Raw genomic sequence first — 23833 nt, forward strand, 5'->3', positions numbered from 1 at the left:
CTCCTGGAGTGTGAGATGGCTCCTCTGGCAAGAAGCAGCTTTGGCTAATTCATCAGTTGTGGTGCTCACTGGTGAATGTGGATCTGGTCACAGTGATCAGTGTCTTCATTGCTTCCAGTTTAAATTACTACAATATGTTCTTAAGGAGTGTTCAGAAACTGCAGCCACTGCAGAATGTGGCACCTAGTTGGCCATCTGATACGTGTTTTTTTCCAGCAGTCTTGCACCAACTATACTAGTTTCCAGATTGTTTCCACACACAACTTAATGGGCTCATTGTTATCTTTAAATGCCCCTAACAATTTGGGCTAGGGAATCTAAAAGACCACCTCCTCCCAAATGACTCTGTCCATTGTCTAGTATCTGCTTTGGAGTCCCTGGCTGGCATCCTGTACTGCAGATACAGATTCATAACCTAGAGTTACAGGCCAATGACTGCTCCATATTCAGTAACACTATGTATTGCCATGATTGTACATACCCCCCTGAATTTCACTGTTACCTCCAGGGAGCCATTCTGATTGATGGAGGTCTGGTAAATGGGGCATAGCAGAATGATATTTCCAGCCCTTTCCCACCAGTAAACAAGACTGCAACAGTCAGAAGCAGGACCCCTGACACAATTCCTCCTCACACTGCAGATCACTGGCTACAGAAGGCTGGAAGCACCATCCCACAACTGACGTATTAGCCAAAGCTGCTTCTGGCCCCAGGAGCCAACTCATATTCAAGGAGAAATAGCCACCAAGAGAAACCTCCTCCAGCTGCCAATCATCAGAGGAAGTGTACACAAGCAAAAGAGAACTTCATTGTTAAAAGTGGCTGCTGCCTGTTAAGGTAGGTTTGGGGATTCAGGCCAGGAGGCAATACAGGTTGAGTCTCCCTTGGGACCAGTAGTGTTTTGGATTTTTGTTTTCTGGTGTCTGGAACATTTGCATAATGAGATATCTTGGGGATAGAACCCAAGTCTAAACATGAAATTTATTTATGTTTCAAATACACGTTATACACAAAGCTGGAAGGTAATTTTATACCTAATATTTTTAATAATTTGTGCATGAAACAAAGTTAGTGAACCATCAGGAAGCAAAGCTGTCACTATCTCAGCTATCCATGTGGACAATTTTGGTTTCTGGAATTCAGGATGAAGGATACTCAACCTGTCCTTAGTTATGTAAAAGTAAAGGGTAAAGGTAATCCCTTGACATGAATGTCTAGTCATGACTGACTGTAGGGGGCAGTGCTCATCTCTGTTACTAAGCCAAAAAGCCAATGTTGTCCGAGGACTGCTCTGGTGGTTATGTGGTCAGCATGACTGCACCAAATGCTGTTACCTTCCCACTGAAGTGGTACCTATCTGTCTACTTGCATTTGCATACTTTCAAATTGCTAGGTTGGCAGAAGCTGGGACTAGTGACAGGAGCTCACTCCATCATGCAGCAATTGGGCCTTGAACTGCCAAACTTCCAGTCTTCCACTTGTCAAAATTGGCATCTTAACAACTAAGTCACCGCATCCCTAGGCCTTAGTTGTGTATTTGTAACTAAATCATCAGTGTAGGATCTTGTCTCCAGTTTCATATGTCATTCTCAGAGGAAGCTAGGTTGGCAGATACATGTAACAGGACCTTCTCTGTGACGACATAGTAAGTTTGGAATTTCCTGGTTAGACTGACTTAATTTTTGTGTAATTGACCATTAAAATATTGGTGTTCCACACTGCTTGTGATTACGAATAATGTAAATTTCATTCTCTGATTTGAAGTTCATTCTCTTATTCTTAATCTCTGTGTTATTTTATTGTTATTAAGATGCTAGTTAATGCTTTCTAACTGTAAGTGTTCTTGGGAATTCTTTGGGGGTCAAAAGTCAACTCATATCTTTTTAAAAAAAAATTATATACATATATGTTTTTGTGTGTGTGCAGGTGAATGAAGTGACTGTGGAACAACTAGTCCAGCAGCACCCACACATCACATTCAGTACTGTACTACAAGACTGCAAGAGGACCTTGGAAAGAGCATACCAGATGGGCTGGACACCCAATATGTCCACTGCCTCTTAATTCATGATGTGATATTAAACAGAGAGCAGAGTTAAACTGAACATTTGAGAACTGTTTTTTACTATTAATATTTTGCTTTTTATTAAACGTATGTTCCATTTTAGCATAAATCTTTTAATTTTGAATGTATATATATGTATATGTATATGTATGTATGTGTGTGTGTATACACACACACATATATATATACACATACACACATACATATACACACACAAGTATGTGTGTGTATGTATTTATTATGTAGTGGAGAATGTCTGTTAAGTTTAGTAATGGAAACATTGGAAGAAAATCTGGTCAGATATTTTATTTTTCTGAATGTTTATTTGTGAACATAAATATCTGCAAATCTGTAAGATTTTGCAGAGGGGATACTACTCTTCTTGATGCAAAATACTTTTGAGTTTACATGAAGTAGAAACACAATTAGGATGTTTTTTTCGAAGTATATGTTCATTATGGAAGCAGCTCTTTCGAGGTGGATTGTAAGTTTTTTGTGTATATGAATTCAATGTTTAAAAGTCTTTGGCAGATTTCTTGAAGTTGGTTCCTGCTAGTTCTGTGGGTAGCTTCAATAATTTAATATATTATGCCTTTTTATTTTGTATTATTTCTTTATTTCAGCTGCTCCCATTTCTTTTTGGATTCTAAGTGACGACTTCTTTCCTGGACTCCACTGAAATTAAAGACAAATCTTAAAGCAGATTTTATCTAAATTCATGTTATCCACATGTGTGTTTTTGAAATGCAGAGTAACAGAATCCACAAGTAAAAGATATAGAGGAATAGGACATTTTGGTTACAGATTCTCTGTTTTAATTGACTCTTTGATAAATGCTGGGCATATATGTTGTGAGTGTTTACATAGATGATACTGCTGCTTTCTGTTAGTGCTGCCATTTTTGCCCTCTATCTTGCTAACCTTTTGTAAATCTACTGTCCTTTTGAAACAAACAGCTGTAGTAGATATTCCTTACTGATTTGTGCCATTCATGAAATTTCTCCATGTTGTATCTTCTGGTTCTGCCACACTTTGACTGTAATTTCATTTTAATTTTCAGCAAATTTTGCTATATAAATTAATGAAATACTGTATGTGTAAAAGGGAAAAGTAATGATCCAGAGACAACAGGAAAGTATGGTTTCCCACTGTCTGAAAGAGCTGCAATGAGCCTCAGCTTTATGCATTCCCTATAGACACCACAACAGAAGGTTGAAAGCAATTGCTTCCACTTCAAAACACTGTTACATCTGAACTGTGATTAGTTACAGTGGTCCCCAAACTGTGCCCTTTAAAAGATTTTGGACCTCAGCTCCCAGAAGCCTTAGCCATGGCCAATAGTTTGGGATTCTGGGAACTGAAGTCCAAAATCCCTTAAAGAGCACAGTTTGGGGACCACTTCATTAAACGATGGCTACTTCAAACAAGCTATCTTGACTCTGTTGTAGGGAGAAATGTAGGATATAAATTTAAACTAACAGTGGTTTCCATTCCTGGCTTATTCCCTAGCAATACTTTAAATAAACTGCAGTTTCCTGAGACTGGATGTGACAGAAACTGTGGTCTGTTTAAATGTAGGAGCAAATCTTTCCTGTCCCCTTCTGCTATGCCTTCTGAACATGGTAGCTCACTGGGGTTTGCTGACATGGCAGATATCTGTTTTATCTGTGATTTGTATTCCAGCTGCCCAGGCACATTTGTTCATTCCTCCATGGTGGAGAGGCTTTTTGCCAAATTCCCATAAGCTATAGAGCAGTGATGGGGAAACCCACAGTTGAGAACCCAACCTGGCTTGCATTGCTCCCTCATATTTCCCCCTCCCCTCTCCTGAGTCATCTGCATTTTTTTCTCAAAAGGGAATGTGGGTACAAAAACAGGTTAGGCCTCAAGGAAGGTGGAGGGGAAACAAAGGCAACTGCTTGGTCACAGCACTGGGTAGAGAAGCTCCACATTGCACTTTCAGCTGAGGACCAAGTGATGTCAGGATGTGGCCACACTCCCTAATGCACCTTTACTGTAGCAACCGTACACCAAACTGGCTCTCTTGTCCATATGGTCTCCCTTCCTCCTTTTTGGAATAAATTCAAGCTGCAAAGGGAAAAGACAGGATAGCCACTATGTTTGTGTACTATTATGCAGTGTTTCTTTAATTCAATATCCATGTAAAACTGTTTATTAAAACAAGTTAGAGTTGGTGTACACAAGTTAATCTTTGCAGTCAAGTATTCAGGTTCACAACTGCTCAGAAAGCTTAGGTGACTGATACATACAGAGAAAGAGCAGTAACCCCAGAGTCACCTCTGTTATCTCAGCCGACGTCTTCTATTAGTATGAAAATGGATGCTGGTTGATCATAACCTTTGTCTGCGCAGTCATGTACTGGCATTCAAGTACACATGGAAAAATGTATCCCTTTAAACCAGCCCTCAACTTTTATTCGGTCAAAATCACACCTGCCTTGGAATAAGTCTTGTTAAACTCAGTCACACTTATTTCTGAGCAGCTGTGTATAGAAGTGCATTCTTGGTCATTTCATCATAACTGACTATCAAATTTAAAGAGAGAAATTTAAGAGTTTGATAGCTAAGCTTGCTAAAGAGCCAGTACTGAAATGTGACCATTTAAGGGTGAAATGAACTATTTTGTAATTTGTCACTGATGGAAAACTTCAGCCACACTACTCTCCTTGTTAGATTATCTTATTGCTTTACATCAAGGATGCAGCCCTCCACATATTATTGGACTGCCACTCCTAGCAGCACAACCAAGGGGTAAGGGATGTTGAGAGTCCCATAACATCTGTAGGGCTGATGATTCCTAACCCTGTTGTACCTAAAGTTACTTCCTAGGCAGGGGGAAATCTTCCCCATTATTTTAAATTATACTGCATACATTTCTTAATTGTATCCCACATAACAAGCTACCTGAATTTGCTATAAGTCAGTCATCTGGACTCCAGAGCAAGTTTGTAGATTGAATGTATGCAGAAAATAGTCAGAATGCAATGATGTTTTATAGTCACTATAGTTTAATTTTGCGTCTGTTAACTGTATTGTGAGGAGTTACATTTAATGGTAATTGACAAGCAGAAACTGAAAACAGACAGGGCAGTAAGTAACCTTTAGAATGCAACAATTTTATAAAGGATGTTTTGTTTTGTTTTTAGATGTAACACTGTGTATTATTTTTTAAAGGTTAAAGTGTTTTAATCCAAAACATCAAATGTTCAGCCTTGACCTGAAGAGTTGCCATTATTGTCAAAATGTTTGGCTAATCTAGAAGACTTTAGGCAGCATAACTTGGAAAACAGCATTAGCATGTTTGTATAAACCATATGTCCAGGCTCATGGCATCCATTCCAGATAATGACAGAAAGGGCTTCTTATGTCATTTTTGTGACAGTTCTTTGAATGTTTTCTTATTAGATATTTCAAATTGAGACTAAAAGCCTTTGCTCAAGAAAAACAAAATCTGTACAATGGATTTTGCTTGGCATGTCAGAAATACACATGGATATATAAAATGCAGGGCTTTTTATCCACATGAATAGTGGCATTATTTTCACAAATAAAAACAATGACTGGAAAAAATGTCTGGGCATTTTCCCCTTTTTACAACTGTACTGGCGTCCGTAGTTAATGAACATCATGTTTTCCACTGTCTAACCTGATCTTGTTCAGTAACAGAGAGGTATATAACTTTCTCCTGCCTACCTGGGAAACTTTCTTTTTGCCTACATGGGAAAATTTGCTCTCATTTTACTTGGGAAAGAGATACATTGGGCCCTTGATATCCGCTGGGGTTTGGTTCCTGGATCCCCTGTGGATACCAAAATCTGTGGATGCTCAAGTCCTATTAAATACAGTGGAATAGTGAAATGGTATCCCTTATATAAAGTGGCAAAATCAAGGTTTGCTTTTTGGAATTTATGTATTTTTGAAATATTTTCAAGCTGTGGATATTTGAATCCATGGAGGACTGACTGTATCAGAATTTGAAGGAACAGAAGGGAGAAAGAAATTGAAGTGCAACACAAAACCAATCAAAAACAATGGGATAGTCTCATTGGAAGTAAAGACCAACCCACTTAAAACTAAGCCAAATTCAAAATTTGAGTCATACCAACCTTCTCCACTCCCCTGCCAAGCCCCCCTTCCCTCATTCAGAGGGTAGTCCCCTCTTTGCATTAAATTACAGAGACACTCCATGATCTCCAGGTTTATGGACTCTAGTTTAGATTCACCTGACTCCCAGTTCAGATCTAACTGTAAACTCTAGTTAAGGGAAGTCAGAATCTCATGCTTCTGATCTCCTTTCTGGAAGTGAGGTAAAGGGAGAGCATACTAACCCAAGACTTGCCTCTGCTGATTATGTGGGAATGAGAAAGAGTAGCCACCATATCAAAAATATTCTGCCCCTCTTTATGGAAGAGAACATTCCTCCAGTTTTAAAAAAAGCATTAAAAAAAACCAACCATTTGAACACGATGGTGAATTTTAACTTGTTAAGCTCAAAGGAACTGCTGAATGCTATTGAATTTTCTTTCTCTGTACCTGTAGAAAGTCCCTGACAAATGAGGAAATAACTCTTCTCCATCTCTGTAGTTGCACAAATGACAACAGTGGAAGATTGTTTTGTTTTCATTTGGTTATCAGTGAATTCAAAACAGGGATTGATGAGTGTGTTTTTCGAAGTAGAAACATGCAAACAAAAAAATCCAGACTTCTGTGTGTGTGATTTTGTTTACTGACACATTGTAAAGATTTGGTAGAGAGGCATGCTTCAGCAGAATGTTGATAGTTTAATTTCTTTCAAGCATCCAACCGTCTTCCCCCGACATCTTCCCCCCTGCTGAGAGAAATGAGATGGGTGCGGAGGAATTTTCAAGTAGCTACCTTAGCCATGTGGATTTGTTTTTTTGTGGTATGAAAACCAAAAGTATGACTCTGAATGTGTAAAGCCATTCGTAGGGTTCCTCCCTATCTACAATGAACAGTTATTAGTGAAGAAACACTTTTAGCCAAGATACTCTCCTCATCAGTTGCCCACCCTGATATCTGCAATTTGATCCTTAAACTTATAATGAAATGAAGCATTTTGCCCAATCTTAATGGGAAAGGAGGATGGCATTGCTGGGGTTTTTAATCCATAACTTGAGAATGTATGAAGATGTATAAAGGTGTCTTAGTCCAATACCATCTTCCCTTGACTAGCAGCAGAGTTTCATGATAATTTTGACCAGAGGTACTAATGATACAGCCTGGCACTTTTGGTATATATCCCAATGGTCCCATGTCCCCTACTTCTCCCCCCCCCCCCAAATGCTTACAAACATAGGATATAGTACATAACTGATCAGAACCATTCTATCAGGTACTGCATCATTAAATAATATACTCAATATGTAATATTTTGCTTTTTTATTTTAAAAATCTCATTTACTTTATTTATTTATTTATTTGCCACCTTTCACCCAGGCTGGGACCCAAGGTGGCTTCTTCTGATCCAGTTACCTGCTTCCTTTACTGACATGTCACCTTCTTGTCTTCTGTCTCCCTGCAAGTCAGCAACTAGGGGTTGTCCACAATGACAAAAAAAAAAGCAGTTTCACCCCATTTCAGATCTCTATTTTCACAATACACAAGGCAGAAATGGGGTGAAACAGAGACAAAGCAGTGCTCCAGGGTGAAAAACCGGAACCAAATAAAACCTTTTTGTTCCACTAAAGCAAAAAGTGCACATTATCGCACCAGCATATAAACAGCATGATGCAAGTGTGGGAATACAGGAAGTCCCAGGCAGCTCACAGAAGCATCTGCCCTGGGCCACAACCACCAGTGCGATTGCTTGCCATATTGAGTTTTTATTTTGTTGAGCATACAGGTGCACATCAGTAAACTCCACGAGGCAAAATTACAACAAATATGGCAGGTCAACAAAAATGCAATTGATCTAATAAACACATTAACCAACTGGTCAGTCGATGGAGGAAAGAAGAGAAGGTGTCAGGTATGGGGGGGTCTCCATGATTGTGCTTTGCCAATGTGCCACTGGGCCCATTAATGCACTGTATGGGTGGTATATCACTCTTGTGACTGTGTGACACAGGGTCTCCAGTGGGATGGCAGGAGGTGAGGAAAAAATAATGGAGCAATGTGGCTTGATACTGCATGGTGCAGACTGCCCATGGGTGTTCAGCCCATCTTGGGACCAAGTTGTGCAGACAGCTGGCATTCCAACTAAATCAGGAAAACCAGGAACAGTGGTTTTTCCTCTCCATCTGCTCAACCCCTATCATGTTTCTGTTTTGTTAGTCTAATTCCAACAGGCTGCCTCAGTAAGTGTAAGCAAAGAGGCTTTGAGCTCACTGACCTACTGAGAACTGATAGTGAAGGGTGTAACTAAAGTTCTCCAAGTTCATTATACCTTCCTTCCTCATACACACTCAGGTACCTCTCTCAGTGATTGCTGAAATTTCCTATTTCTGATTATCTCTGCATAGCTTCACATGATTGTAGTTAGGCCATCTTTCTAGCTGTGGTTATCCTATCCCTGGTACAGAATGAGCCCATTTTTACAGGACTCATTTCACAGAAGACAGCTTCATGTAACTGCATTAATGCCCGTCAGATTGCTGTACAGCTCTAACAAATGACAGAATATCTCAAAGTATCCCCAGTCATTGCTAGTACCCTTATCTCAACTTCCACAAGCTCTCACTGAGTCCCTATTAGTTTAACAGAAAGTGTGCATTTTGTACACTTTTTCAAAAATTTCTGTTCTGACAAATTAGTCTGAGAGTTAATCTGATTCTATAATCTGGTTAGTAATTTTCAGGTGGGCAACTTTCAACCTGGAATTTAGTTTAAATATTGTGTTCAGCTTAACCTAGGTCAAATTTGGACATCATCGTAAGCCAGGATTCTGCCGAATGAGCCAGCCCAGCTCAGTCCTGCTCTTGTCACTCTTGCTTCCAGTGGGTTTCTTTCTGAATGCATCAGAAGAAAACTAACTCAGATAACAAAAAGCGAGATTGGAAGATTGCTTGACTGAATCAGCCCAGGCTTCAAAATACAGTCAGCAAGCACAGACTTGTATCTGTCATAACACAAGAAGGAAAAATGTAAGAGGTAGCAGTAATGGTTCATCAGAGAAGGCATTGGCAAAGTGTGGCGATGGGGCTGCATGCAGCCCTCAAGTTGTTTTGTGGACCCACAACCACCACACCCAACAGCACTTTCTCAGGACAAAAATAATGAATTGCATCACTTCAAAGCCTCCAGAAAAGACTAACATTTTGAAATAAGTTGAAGCCCACTAGCCATACTGTTTAACATCAGGATTACTGCTTTAAAATCCAGAAGTGAATTGTTTTGTGGGTGTTTATGACACAGGCACATACATATAGATCCATTTTGGCTTATATATGTGGCTTCCATAGGACTCCAAGGCAGACCTGCAAAAGTCTCCTACCCCTTCATTAGATGCTTCCCCAGAGTTATCAGAATAACTAGCACCAGCATCAACACGTGTAAATAACCTGTGAAAATGTTTTGTCTGAGATTTGTATGATGATGAATATGGGCTTTCTAGGCATAGGAGAAGCTTCCTGCTAATGGAAGGACACTGCTAGAACAAAAGAACAGTGTGGCTTATAATAATGTATGAAGCTGAATGGAGCCCTTAAAATTATGCATATACAAACATTCCATAGCACATGTGAGTAGTGGAGGAAAGCATGTAAACTGTAAAGATCTGCCAAAATGGAAGTGTTTATTTAACCCTGCCACACATCTGTAATCTTTCCTACTATAACTATGATCCAGCTACTATATTATCCCCTCTCTACTGCAGAGTTTCACACTGGGAACTGTCATGAAGCTAAAGAGCAGGTGTAGACAGAGAGGGAGGAAAGAGTTTTACATTCAAAACATGGATCAATAATCTATTTTTCTATTTAAAAAGTTGTTTTTTCCACTTAAAAAAGCAGCAATCATATAACATGCATGAGTTGATCTAGCTCTTGTCATGCTGTGGAAGTAGTGGACCCAATTTCAAGCATATCTGCATGCCCTACATTGAATGCACCCATCGAGTAGTGTCCTGGTGAACATCTGCATTGACGACACACACACTTACTCATGTACCTCTCTTCTGGAATAGGGCCAGACTAAGAAGTTCAGAAAAGAGCTAATTTACAGAGCTTAGGTTTCTTTTGAAAGTCAGGATACATAAAGTCTGCCCTATACACTTAAAATGGGTTGATACTGGAAACAACTTGAATAAAGCTACTTGGATTTGTCTTGGATATTTTGGAACTAAGCCTTTAAAAGCCACATTGTTTTGATGAGTTAATGGAAATCCGAGAACAAATAGGAAAAGCACTGTATCATGACCAAAGAGCAGTGTGAACAAGGTAACAAAATCATGACTACTTTTTTTGTGCAGAAATTTGTATTCTGAAGTTAGTGAAGCATGAATTTACTACAATGACAGATTCCTTTCTCTTGTCAAAAATTGGACTAATCGGTTATACCATAGATACCAGCTAACCCCTGGTAATGCTTAGGCAAGGGGTTCAACACTTGGATAAATGCCTTACTTAACAGGGGTAAGCAATAATTTCAGTATTTTAATTTGATTTGGCCAAACTTTAATAATTAAGCTTACATTTTTAAGACAAAAACAAAAACCAATAAACATTAAAATATGAAAAACAGTAGAGAATAAAAATATAATTGCAGTCAAAATATGGTCAGAAGACAAGGACAGATTAACAAGAGCAAATTAAAATCATATACCAAATGGTTTCCTAAAAAGAAAGGTGTTCTTAATAATTTTCAGAAGATCAGAAGGCCAATGCTATTTTAGGCTGCATCAATAGAAGTATAGTGTCTAGATCAAGAGAAGTAATAGTGCCACTGTATTCTGCTCTGGTCAGGCCCCACCTAGAATATTGTGTCCAGTTCTGGGCACCACAATTCAGAAAGGACATTGAGAAACTGGAGCGTGTCCAAAGGAGGGCGACAAAAATGGTGAAGGGTCTGGAAACCATGCCCTATGAGGAACGACTTAGGGAGCTGGGGATGTTTAGCCTGGAGAAAAGAAGGTTAAGAGGTGATATGATAGCCCTGTTTAAATATTTGAAAGGATGTCATATTGAAGAGGGAGCAAGCTTGTTCTCTGCTGCTCCAGAGAACAGGACCCGGAACAATGGATGCAAGCTACAGGAGAAGAGATTCCACCTGAACATTAGGAGGAACTTCCTGACAGTAAGGGCTGTTCGACAGTGGAATGCACTCCCTCGGAGGGTGATAGAGTCTCCTTCCTTGGAGGTCTTTAAACAGAGGCTGGATGGCCATCTGTCAGGGATGCTTTGAATTGGATTTCCTGCATGGCAGGGGGTTGGACTGGATGGCCCTAGTGGTCTCTTCCAACTCTACGATTCTATGATTCTATGATTCTATGATCATCAATGAGGAAATGAAATGGGCTTCCTGTGGAAGAGACAGCCAGAGGCTAGATGCTACCATAAAGGCCTCCTACCTCGTTCAAATAAGCCTGTCTCTGAGGTTGTTGGGGCATATAGGTGATTTCAATAGATTCATGGAAGAGGGCAGTCCTTCAGATCTCCTTGTGCTAAGCCAGTAAGGACTTTAAAGGTCAGCAGCACTTTCATGTGTACTTTGAAATAAATTGGAAGATAATTGCTGCTTCAATCTTATATTGATGCAGAGGTCCTGATAACAACTGGGCCATTGCATCTTGGACTAAATGTAGTTTCTGAATACTGTTTGAAACCTTTGTAGAATGGATGATAATAGTACAGATACACTAACTAAGCTTACCTATTTAGTGGCTCTTAGTGGCTCTCTTCAAGATCAAGGTGAAAACAAATGGACAAGGACATTGTATCCTGATAGAAGAAAAGCAGAATGCCATAAAATCAAGGCCCTTTGCAAGACGAGCTCAAGGTCTGAGAAAACACACAACAACCTGCCCTCTGGTGTGTCTTCTACCCTGGCGCATATTGATGTGAGACCCATCCCTTTGTCAGCAGGAACAGAGTATGTGGGCCCTCTCTGCTTCTGCCTCCTCTACCTTTACTTAATGAGGGGTGGGTTTCCTACTCAGAAAAGGGGTGAAGGAGAGCAGCCACTGCACTTATGCTGATCAGCACATGAGTTCTGAAAAGTGCTGACTGGTTCCCATTCCAGGTCTTCACAACTGATACTGAGAAGTGAGCAGGTTTCAAAACTTTCCTTACGCGGTTGCCATTCCAGTGCCCCAGAGTGAACACCTGTCATTGCTGTGAGATGCTGTGATGGAGAGCAATGATGTGTAATAGCATCCTGACAAATCCAGAGCTCTCCCACATAAGCTAAGCAGGGCACAAGAGAGGAAAGGAGCAGCAGCATTTCACTTTCCCTTTATGACCCTGGAGCTTGATTCCCTACTGGTTTCTGAAACAAATCAATCTTATTAAAATCAGTAGGAAGGAACCAATCTACATTAGCTCCACAGCTGGTGTAGATTATCACCCAGTCAGCAGAAAGGTCTGGAGTTAGGTGACGATTGGATCCTGCATATTCACAGCCATGCCATTGCTTGAACCATCTTTTACCCCTTCGTAGCCTTACAAGTTCTGATGTCAGAATAGAGCTATCGTAGAAATGTCCATGGAAAGGGGGGGGGGGGGGCAAGAATAGAAGTCAGATCTCCCCTGCCTCTCATTAGTACATACAGGATTTCGGAAGTGAAAACCTGTTCTTATGAACTGCTGATGTCTGATTTGTTTTTTCAGGGACCTGAGACTTAGCCAAAGAAAGAGGCAGTTCCCTCTCCCAAACAGAGTATTCTGGCTTTGGAATGAAGCCACAGGGTCACAGAGATAAATGTATGTGACAGTTAGACATAGTGCTGAATCACTCCTCCCAAGCTGTCAACACTGTGGTGTGCAGTGTCCACAACCATACAATTTTCTTCCAAACCACAACAGAAGCATCAGGTAAAGATAATAATTCAGCACACATAGCAATTTAATCATCCTGAAATAATAGCAGCGTTCTTTAATATATTTCAGGAGAGCTACAGTACACAAACAAAAGGGCTTTGAACAGCAATATGAAAACTATGTGTTAACAACCTTTGCAAACAGGTGTCTAGATCTAGCCAAAGGGAAGCATTCAAATACAGTCAGCCCTTCTTATACACAGATTTTTTATACACGGATTCAAGCATACACGGTTTGAAAATGTTCACAAAAGGTATAAATTTCAAATATCAAACCTTGATTTTTCATTTTTTTTATAAGGGACACCATTTTGCTATGCATTATATATAATGAGACTTGAGCATACACAGATTTTGTTATACACGGAGGATCTTGGAACCAAACCCCAGCTGTATGTGTTGTTGTTTTTAAAACCTCTGAGATAAAATGTAGAAAAAGTATGTGGGACACATTCCAGTAACATTTGTACCCCAAATCATTTGCTAAAATGTGGTAACATTTTAGTTTAGGGGTGGGCAACTGCCAGAGGCAATGCTACCCAAAATTGGTGACCACCACCAAGGTTCCTGTATCTGGCCTCTGATTCCTTCCCTAGAGCATCTCCCTCTCTTTCCTTCTTGAAGGACTCATTTTATTTTTATTTATTTTTTATTATTTTTTTTAATTTATATACCGCTATTCCAAAGATCATAGCGGTGAACAGCAAGTAAGCTAATTAGCAAGTAAGCTAATTTATTTGATCCTAATGACAGTGTTACCATCCTATGGTTTTGATGTTAGTATTAAGGGATGAGTACAGCTGTGTGTGAGAAAGAGGGCAATAGAGGGAGAGAGAGAGAGAGAGAGAGAGAGAGAGAGAGAATACATTATAGAAAACACGAAGTCATGCAGAATTGCACTAGCCACACAAAAAGAAGGAGGGGAAATCATCTCAATAGATCCTTCAGGGTGTACTAAAAAATCTGGCACTTTAAGTGATTACTTCTCCAGCTTAATTTTAAGGCAAGCAAAGGCACATATGGCTCCATAGGCTGCAGCCCTAAAAAATAACTTCAAAGTAAAGCCAAGCTGAGTGATATGAGGAATGGGGCCATTGCTCCTTTTAAACTATGCATATTTGAAAATACCATGTAGTGCTTGTTTAGTTCAACAAGGGAATGCATCAAAATAAGGGAAAGTCAGGTGGGAACTATTTTACATGACAATATAAACAAAATTTAGATATCATGCTAATTTTTTCTCCTTTGGGGGTCTTCCCATCATGGATAGACCAGGTCAGTGTGAAATAATTGGTGAGCCAGCAACTATGTGCGGGAACGTACGCCAACCCTAGCATAATATCTTATTTTTATGTATAACACTGCAGAGGCTGAGAGCAGAGACTGCCAGATAGAAGAGAGCATCTTTTGAGAATCCTGCAATAATCATATTAGGTTTTAAAATGAAATGGTGCCACAAGATATTTGTTTAAAAACATGAAAAATGCCAGCCTTTTTATATGGTGTCATAAACACAGGTGAATAAGCTAATACAGCTGTTAGCTGTCTTCTAACAAAAAGAACTGAGATGGATCTCAAGTAGTTTTTCCACAGGTGATCACAGGTGAAGAAGAAGAGTTAGTTTTTAAAGGTATTTGAAATGCTTTCTAAAGAGGAAGCCAGCCCTTTCTGGGATAGTGTAAGTCGTGTATGGGGGTAATCCGGGTTAAGGTCAATATTTCAAGGAGCAATAGTTTCTGAGGAATCATTGCCACAATTACTATCATCAGTTTTAGATTGCAAGTCATAGAATCATAGAGTTGGAAGGGACTGATTGCAAGGACCAACTTGTCCAACTTCCTACCATGGAGAATACAGTGTCCTCCACTACAGACCCAGTCTGAGAAGCCAGAGATGGGTCTATTAAAAATTCCCCTTATATCTCCACTCACTCCAAACCAAGTACTCTGATTCATAGAGAAACTTCATCTTCCATTGGTTTTCATGCAGCTCAGGTTGTTTGTTATGTTCAAATCATTTTTTAAAGGGGTCCCAGTCATGGAAGAAGTGAACGGTACACTCCTTCCCTCACTCCTATCAATTTAATTGTTAAAAGCTATGATAGTTTACTTATGTTTGAAAACTCTCTTTTTTAACTATATATTGTTTAAACTCCCTTCCTTCCTTCTCTGCTTAAAATGTAATCGGTTGGGGGGAGGATCAGTTTGGCGATTCCATCTGAGCCATTGGCTACCTCTCTCCTAAATCATGTGATGTGAAACCACAGTTATGATAGGCAATTTATCTTGCTTGCAGAGTAAGGGTCTTTCATACTATGGGACATTTAAACCAAATGTTAACATCTTAACATGTCCTAAATGATGTTGATTTTAAAAGGACCTGGCAGCTACTTCACAGTCTGTGCTAGAATTTTTAACCTTTAAATTGCCTTTTTCTTGCCTTCCCTCTTATTTAAAAGCTCCTCATGCCAATGTGATTGTCCCTCCTGGAAATAATTCTCTTCTCAATAAACATGAAGGAAATAACAAAAAGATTTGGATTCAAGAACTTCTGCAACAATCAATCAGTTCCCTGACAGGCAAACCCCAGAGGGGGAAATTGTTTCCCATTTTTAAAAATATTTACTGGTTTGCCCTTGGCCACCACTGGGATCTCACTTTTGCTATTAGTGCTACCCTCTGTCATGTTCCTCTGCATGGGATGCCACTGCTAATATCTTGGCATTTTTATGGCAGTTGCCAGCTGGTGTAGTATTCCTTCCCACTAGAGATACAGTGAAATTATTGCCTCAATCCTCAGTGGAAAGAGGTTGTGCTTAATTTTATAGTCAAGGAAAGAGTAATTTGCCCATTTCAAATTCATTTCCCCCCGTTTTCTCCAGTCATTGCAAGTATTTTCAGGAATAAGAGTCTCCATTGTGAACAAGGGAAAGGAAAGGCAATGAATCATGAGGGAGCTATTCTCAATTGCTACCAGCCAAGGACTTGGCTACCAATCAAAGCAGACGTCCGCCTCCAGTAACTTGTCCTCCTGGGTATGATATTCCTTCAAAGTCCCTTTTGAGTACTGTAGTATCCAATGCATTGGAAACAGATGGGTGAAGAGTCATATTATTGTCATCATTCCCCTTTTCAAAACTTCTTCAACAAGAACAAGTACAATTGTGCTGGGACAGACCAAGGCCTTATCTTCTAGACCAGCGTTTTGGTTCCTCCAATGGCCTGAAGAAAGCCGACAAGTAGGATGTGAGTACAATAGCTTACTTGCTGTTCACCGCTATGATCTTTGGAATAGCGGTATATAAATAAAAAAACAAAAAAAAAGTTCTTCTCTGGTCTGCAGGGTACGGGGGAGGAAGCTCAGGGCAAGAGAGCCTTGGAAAGTATGTGTTTCTATATTGCCCTCATTACTTAGGCTTCGTATTTATTTGAATGTCATGCTCTTTGCAACTCTGATTAATGTTCAATCACCAGGGGCCACTGCCTTAGAGTCCTTGCTGAGGAAAAGAGAGATATGTGGATCTGAGGTGGCCCATGGTGGAGTCTGAGGGTAGTTGGCTCCTGGCCCCCATCCAGTTGATTATTATTATTATTATTATTATTATTATTAACCTTTATTTATAGAGCGCTGTAAATTTACACAGCGCTGTACATACAATCCCTGCCCTAGAGTTTAAACCCTGTTAGCTCTGCAATCTACATTTTAATGCTCCAGACTGAGACTCCACTTAAGAAGAGCTTCAGCCGACAAAATAATGTTTCTTTCTTGAGTGTATTGTTTTCTTGTTGAGTTGTGAGCCAAACACTATGGGCTTGTGGCCCAAAACAGCCCATAATGTATTATTATAGGTTTGGGAGGGATTTAAACAATGTTGGGGAGGTCTGTTGACTATGAACCCAGGGATGTAAACTCTGGATCCACTGCAACAGCACACATTCTTCCTTGTTGGGGTTGATTATCTTGGCACTAGGACCTCATGGAAAGCTACACTGTTCTCAACCAGATGAGTATAGAGCTTGCAAAAGTTACTTTTTGATCTACAACTCCCAGAATCCCCTAGCCAGCATGGAGTTTGTAGGTCAAAAGGTAACTTTTTATAATATCTTAATGGATGTGTTAAAAATATTAATTCCATCTAGCAGTAATGAAAGAGAAAATACCCCAGCCAGTACTGGGGGAGGCAGAGGCAGTATTTGGGAGCTTAAAGATGCATTTATAGAAAGAAAATAAGAAGAAATGGCCAGTATCAACCCTTTTATATAAATTTATAGTATGGCCACATTTCACTTTACACTGCAAATATCCTAGCACTCAATAATGTACTTTTAAAAAGACCTTAGTCAAATGCTTAGAAAGCTGTGAAGTCTATGTATGTGGGTTAAGTGAGAAACAGAATAACTGGGGGAGAGGAGAAGACATGATATAGGTTTATGAAATGCTGAGTGGATATAGGAAGATTTTTCTTCTTCCCTAATGTAGAATTCAGGGTCACCTAGTGAAATTTACTGTAGCAGATTCAGGGCAGTCAGGAGAAAGCACTACTTCCCATGACATATAATTAATTACAGGGTTTCAGTGCCACAAAATGTGGTGAAGGTCTTTAGTTTAGATGGCATTAAAGAGGGATTTGACAAATTGATGGAAGACAGGTCTATCAATGTCCATTAGCCATGATAGCTGAAAGGAAGGAGCCTCCTTCTTTAAAGGCAATGCATCTCTGACTTGCAGTTGCTGAGGGGAAATCAACAGGGCAGAGCTTTTGCCTTAGGGCTCTGTTTCTGGATCTTCCATAAGCAAAGACTCTGGAGGCCTAAGAATGAGTCACTGGGATTCTCAGAAAGATACATGGGATGTTCAGGCAGTGACTGGCAGGCAGTGGGGTGAGGCCCCGAGAACAGCCCTTTTAACTAGTAAAACTAGAAAATGCCAACATTTTTGCCTAACAATTTAACGGTTAAAAGGGCTCTTCTCACCAGGGAAGGCCTATGACACAGATGCCTTCAAACATTAGGAAGCTGTCAGAATTGCAAGTGAATCCATCTTGCATGAGTGAAGCTGTCACATTGGCAATGCTAGGCATGTTGCCTTCTAGCCTTGTGAGGAAAAGCTATGGCTATCCCATAGAATATAGCTTCTTTTGTTTAGACTTGCCATACCTGGTTTGGTTAGATTTTACCTGTATTATAGCCATACCATCCACTGCCCATTTAGACCATCTTCTGGCCTAGATTCCATTTCCTCCCTTACTTTCTTTTTCTTTTTCTTTTTCTTTTTCTTTTTAAAATGAGTCTCTAGCCTTTGTAGGAGTTGAGCTATGAGGTAAAATGTGCATTCTCTCTCCTGTGTAATTGCTTTGCCAGAAACAAGTCAAGCCCTGCCTTTCAGAAATGAGGTGAGGCAAAGGAAGGAATCCCACACTACCTTCCCACAGTAATGGGAATGATGTGTTCCTGGGAGGCAAAGGGCTGTGCTGATGGCAGTAGTACTTCCAGTACTGTCTCCTATGTCAGGCAGGTTTTTGCTGAGGAGCCCGATTAAATGTGCCAAACAGGTACTGGGCAGCAGCAGTAGTGGGGAGGACACTGTTGGAGGATATCTTGGAGACAATGGCAGTAGCACCATCGCTGATACTTGTTAGTACTGCATGTGGTAAATCCCCTTTGAATGTTTTTTATCTTGAAAACTCTATGATGAGACAATCCAAAATGAAACAAGAGAACATCAGAAGATGAGACTCCCAGGTTGGATAGCACTAAATGGGACACAACAGAGGACAACTAAGAATAGTACTGTGGCAACTGGACTGATGCAACTGGACTGAAACTGAAAGGACTTCAGATGTTCATGTGATCAGAAGTGAAAGGAAGTCCGAAGCTGCATGACACACATTGCATAAAACATGGAATGTGATAAGCATGAACCAGGGGACACTAGATACAGTAAAGCAAAGAATGGAAAGTAGAAACATTGCAATATTTGAGGTAAGTGAGCTAAAGTGGGCAGGAAGGAGACATTTTGAGTCAGAAAATTACACAGTGTTTTACTCAGGAAATGGAAATCTGAGAGGAAATAGGGTGGCATTAATACTGAGGAAAGATATAGCAAAAGCAATGAATGGATATAATGCAAAGACTGACCAAATCATATCAATAAGAATTGAGGAAAACCCATCAGTATAATCCATGTCTATGTTATAAGATTCTATTAAGGCTAATGGGCCAGGAGGCAGAACAACTCTGGACTAAAGCCAGGGATATTGTGAAGAATGCAAAAAAGAGACTATGTCTAGCCAAAAAGAAAGAAAAGCCCCACTGGATGACAGATGAAACTCGTGAAGCAGTTAAAGACAGACAAGACACAAAAGTAACAGGTGACAGTAATAATGTCAGAACCCTGAATGCAACTGATTGATGGTGGTGCAGTGGTTAAATGCCTGTACTGCAGCCATTCACTCAAAACCACAAGGTTGCGAGTTCAAGACCAGCAAAAGGGCCCAAGCTCGACTCAGGCTTGCATCCTTCCGAGGTCGCTAAAATGAGTACCCAGACTGTTGGCAAATTAGCTTACTTGCTAATTAGCTTACTTGCTGTTCACCGCTATGATCTTTGGAATAGCGGTATATAAATAAAACAATTTATTTTTATTTTATTTATTACTTGTGCACAGGGACAAAGAGAACTACTATAACAATCAATACAGAGAAAAAGAAGATTTTACACACACTCAGACACACACACAAGAACAAGAGACCTCTTCCACATGATCAGAGAAATCAAAGAGAAATGTGGTTTTAAGTGGGGATGCTCTATCATGAGCAGAGGAACACACTACATAATAAAAAAGAAATTAAAAAAACCAGTGGAAACTATACATTGAAGAACTATATAAAAGATAAAAGGGTGACAGATTCATTCAAGGAAGAACCATGTGAAGGTGAATATACAATTTTAGAAAGTGAAGTGAAACGTTCACTCAAAGCAATTGAGAGAAATAACTCACCTGGACCAGATAGTGTACCAGTATTGCTGCTTCAAGCAACAGAGGCAGAATCCATTCAAATTCTAACTCAAATTTGTGATATTTGATTGTCCTGATGCATAACTTGTACCCAGGAGATGAGGAGATGAGGCATCAGGGCAAAATATGGAGAAAATATTCTCCATGGCAAGGGAGTCAGACATTCCTGTATTTTATTACCCTATCTGTTTAACCTTTATGCTGAATGTATCATATGTAAAGCAGGATTAGATGTAAAGAAGGATATGTGAAGGTTAGATGAGGGAACATCAACAATTTAAGATATGCAGATGACACCATACTACTAACAGAAAATAGCAAAGACTTGGAACAATTACAGAAGAAAGGCAAGGAAGAAAGTGCAGAGGCAGGTATACAGCTGAACATTAAGAATAACCAGAGATTATTTACATAACTTTAAAGCAGATGATAAAGAAATTGAAATTGTTAAAGCTTTTCCATACCTTGGCTCTGTCATGACACAGAATGGAACCTGCAGTCAAGAAATCAGAAGAAGATTAGGACTTGGAAGGCTAGCTATGAAGGAGTTAGACAAGTTCCAGAAGTGATGAGATGCATCACTAAATAGTAAAGTTACAATGGTCTGTGACATTCTATTTTCAATTTGAGAAAGCTGGACAGTGAAGAAAGCTGGTAGGAAGCAAATCAACTTATCTGAAATGTGGTGCTGGAGAAGAGTTCAACAGATACCATGGGCTGCTAAAAAGACAAATAAATGGGTCCTATAGCAAATCAAGTCCGAACTCTTCCTAGAAGCCAAGATGATTAAACAGAAACTGGTGTACTTTGACCAAATAATGAAAAAACATGACTCACTGGGGAAAAAAACAATAATGCTTGGTAAGGTAGAATGCAGTAAGAAAAGAGGAAGACCACATTCCAGACGGATCGACTCAGTGAGGGAGTCTCTCATCCATTTGGTCACCATAAGTTGAAGTCAATTTGGCCTCATTTAAAAACAAAGAAGGAAAGGAGAGTGGAGTGCATGGTACAAGCACTGCGGGCCAAGAAACAATGGAGGGAGACACTATGAGAGTGTGAGGAAGTAAGATGGAAGGGGACAGTGAGAGATACAAGTGTGGAGTTTGTGAAGAACATATGCTTTGTGAGGATGTGAGGTGCAGCAAGGATAAAAGCTGTAGGAAAGGGACAGTGAGCAGTGCAAGCAGCAGAATGGAACAAACAAGGGAGAGACGCTCTGCCATGGCACATGGCTAGGTTATACAATAAATTCTGTGACCAAGCAGTGATCTGTAGTATCTCCATATTCACTTTGAGCATTTCTTTATACAGTTGGCCCTTCTTATACACGGATTTTTTTATACAAAGATTCAAGCATACACAGTTTGAAAATGTTCAAAAAAAGTATACATTTCAAATATCAAACCTTGATTTTCCATTTTTATAAGGGACACCATTTTGCTATGTCATTAATGGGACATGAGCATACACAGATTTTGTTATATACGGGGGATCTTGGAACCAAACCCCAGCATATAACAAGAGTCCACTGTACTTTTAGATCAGTTGTTTCTACAAAAACAATACATGGGTTGAAACTTAGTAGAAGAAAAATGCAACTATTAATGTGCTGAATCTGCTCCATCAGAAGGCAAATTAAATGTCCAGATTTGAGAAACTGGAATATGGGGAAATAGATGGGAAAAATCATGGGACTTTAAGTCCCGTTCTTTTCAACAGGCGAGCATGCATGCATGTACACCTGTACCCATTTTTTTAAAAAAAAACCAGGACTGGCTGTCTGTGGAAGCTCAAATCCATGGACGAACTATAATACACAGCATTCAGAGACCTTGCTCTAATCTGCCCTGCTGAAATGACGCAGTTTGAGACTGCTTTTACTGCCATGGCTTAATGCTATGGAATTCTGGGATTTGTAGTTTTGTAAGATATTTAGCCTCCTGGCAGAGATTTCTAGTGCCACAATACATTACAAATCCCAGGATTCCATTGCATTGAGTCATGACAGTGTCAAACTGCATTATTTCTGTAATGCAGATTAGACGTTTAACTATTTACCACAGACGTTCCTGGTTCTTGGGTAATGTATGTTGTGAAATATATCTTTTTCAGTGGAGGTAGATTCAATCTCTAGTTTTTCAGTCCTGTTAAGAAAGTTTATTTTTTCCATTCCTTATGCTGCTGAACTCTCCAATACTCTCCCTTAATATTGGACTTGATTTATATTAATTATACTAAGCCATGGAAACTCATTGGGTGCCCTTGGGGAAGTCACCTTCTCTCTGCCTTAGAAGGAGGCAGCTGTAAACCTCTTCTGAATAATTTTTGCCAAGAAAATTCTATTATAGGATCATAATAAGTTGGAGTCAGCTTGAAGGCACATAACAACAAAAACATACTGAGTATTGTAGCCCTAATTTCACAACGTATAAATACTTAGTACTTAGCACTAACTTCATGAATGCCATGGGAAAAATAGTTGTGGTAAGTAAGAAAGGTAGGATATTCACAAGCAGCAGATAGCAGTCTAAAGATTTGTTTTCCCTTCTCTCTCAGAATGTTTACATGGTTTTGCCTTGCAGCTATGCCAAAGGGTATTTGTTTTATTCTCCCTGGAGAAATATTGTAAATCTTAAATCAGTTTTCTATCCTTGAATATGGTGAGTGACTGCTGAAAAATTACCAGTTCAACACCAGATCCAGATGTGTCCCGAGTAGCAAAATCCCGGTTTTCATAGTGATTGGTTGACTAATTTTAAAATAAAGTTTTGTAGATTTGTGGTAGGCCAATAAAAATAAAATAAAATTGATTCTCTCATAAACTTTTCTTTTTGACAAGCATTTGGGGTTTTTAAATAATTTATTACAGATGCTAGAGAGGCATTATTTTGAATGGGAGGGAAGACTGAAGGCTTAAAACACAAAGGAGAAAAAGTTAATTTAAAGTGATGTTTGGTAAAAATTCCCCTTTGAGATCCTGTTGTGTAATTGAACAGATTAAGAGAACTGACAGTAACTTCACAGTGTGTCTAAGTGGAGGTCTCTATGGGTCAGCTCTCGGATCCTGTGCCGGCACGTTAAACAAGTTTGTCAATTTTCCATCAGATTGATTTTTCTCACAGGTCTGGAAGCCTCGTCTCATTTCATCTTATTTCCACAGGGGTTCTTAACATTGCAAACTGCCATTTACTTTTGTCTCAAAGTGTGAGGAATGATTTTTATCTTCAAGTAGCAATCAAGGCATGAAGCTTTTGCAATACAGCCCTGTGTTTACCATGCAGCACATCTTATTCATCAGGTTTTGCAGGGCAGGGCGGGAAGGGTTCGTTTCTTTCTTTCTTTTTTAAAGAAGATTTATATTTGTAGAGTAAACAAGCAAGAACGGCTGTCCCATTGTACTTTGGCAAATTATTTATACAGCAGTCTCTAAAGTGTTGGTTTACGAGAGAAAAGCTACTTTTTTTCCCTTTTACCATTTCAGTCTTAATGCAAGAGCAGCATGACAAAATATAGCAACTCCAAAAGGTCACACACAGCCATATTAACATCTATTATCGTGTCAGGGTGAAATGACCCCACCCCTCCAGGAGTTGTCAAGGAAAATTACATGCATGGATAAATGAAACAACATACCTCCTAATGATCAAATACCTTTAAAGATTTCTGCAAATTGTACTGGTTTTGGAGGAGGCACATCATACATTCAATGGTATGACGGAAGGCAACAATTGCCCA

At 39.6% G+C, this 23833-nt stretch overlaps 1 protein-coding gene across 3 annotated transcripts in view; it reads left to right on the top strand.

The window, feature by feature from the left end:
- Positions 1–5704, top strand: part of FBXL17 (F-box and leucine rich repeat protein 17) — a 219878-nt gene extending 214174 nt beyond the window's left edge. The window contains exons 9-10 of one of the 3 annotated variants that reach the window (XR_016277441.1): positions 642–837; positions 1927–2007. Coding sequence is in view for 2 of the 3 variants with exons in the window: in XM_089492483.1 (XP_089348609.1) it covers positions 1927–2064 (138 nt within the window). In the remaining variant the exon portion in view is untranslated. Of the gene's footprint in view, positions 1–641; positions 838–1926 lie in introns of all 3 variants that reach the window. The other 2 variants (XM_089492483.1, XM_089492475.1) reach the window with 2 other exon arrangements.
- Positions 5705–23833: the final 18129 nt, after the last annotated feature.

Source organism: Sceloporus occidentalis, unplaced genomic scaffold (genome assembly GCF_023333645.1).
Source record: "Sceloporus occidentalis isolate IW3139 unplaced genomic scaffold, rSceOcc1.0.p SCAF_1, whole genome shotgun sequence".
Lineage (NCBI taxonomy): Eukaryota > Metazoa > Chordata > Lepidosauria > Squamata > Phrynosomatidae > Sceloporus > Sceloporus occidentalis.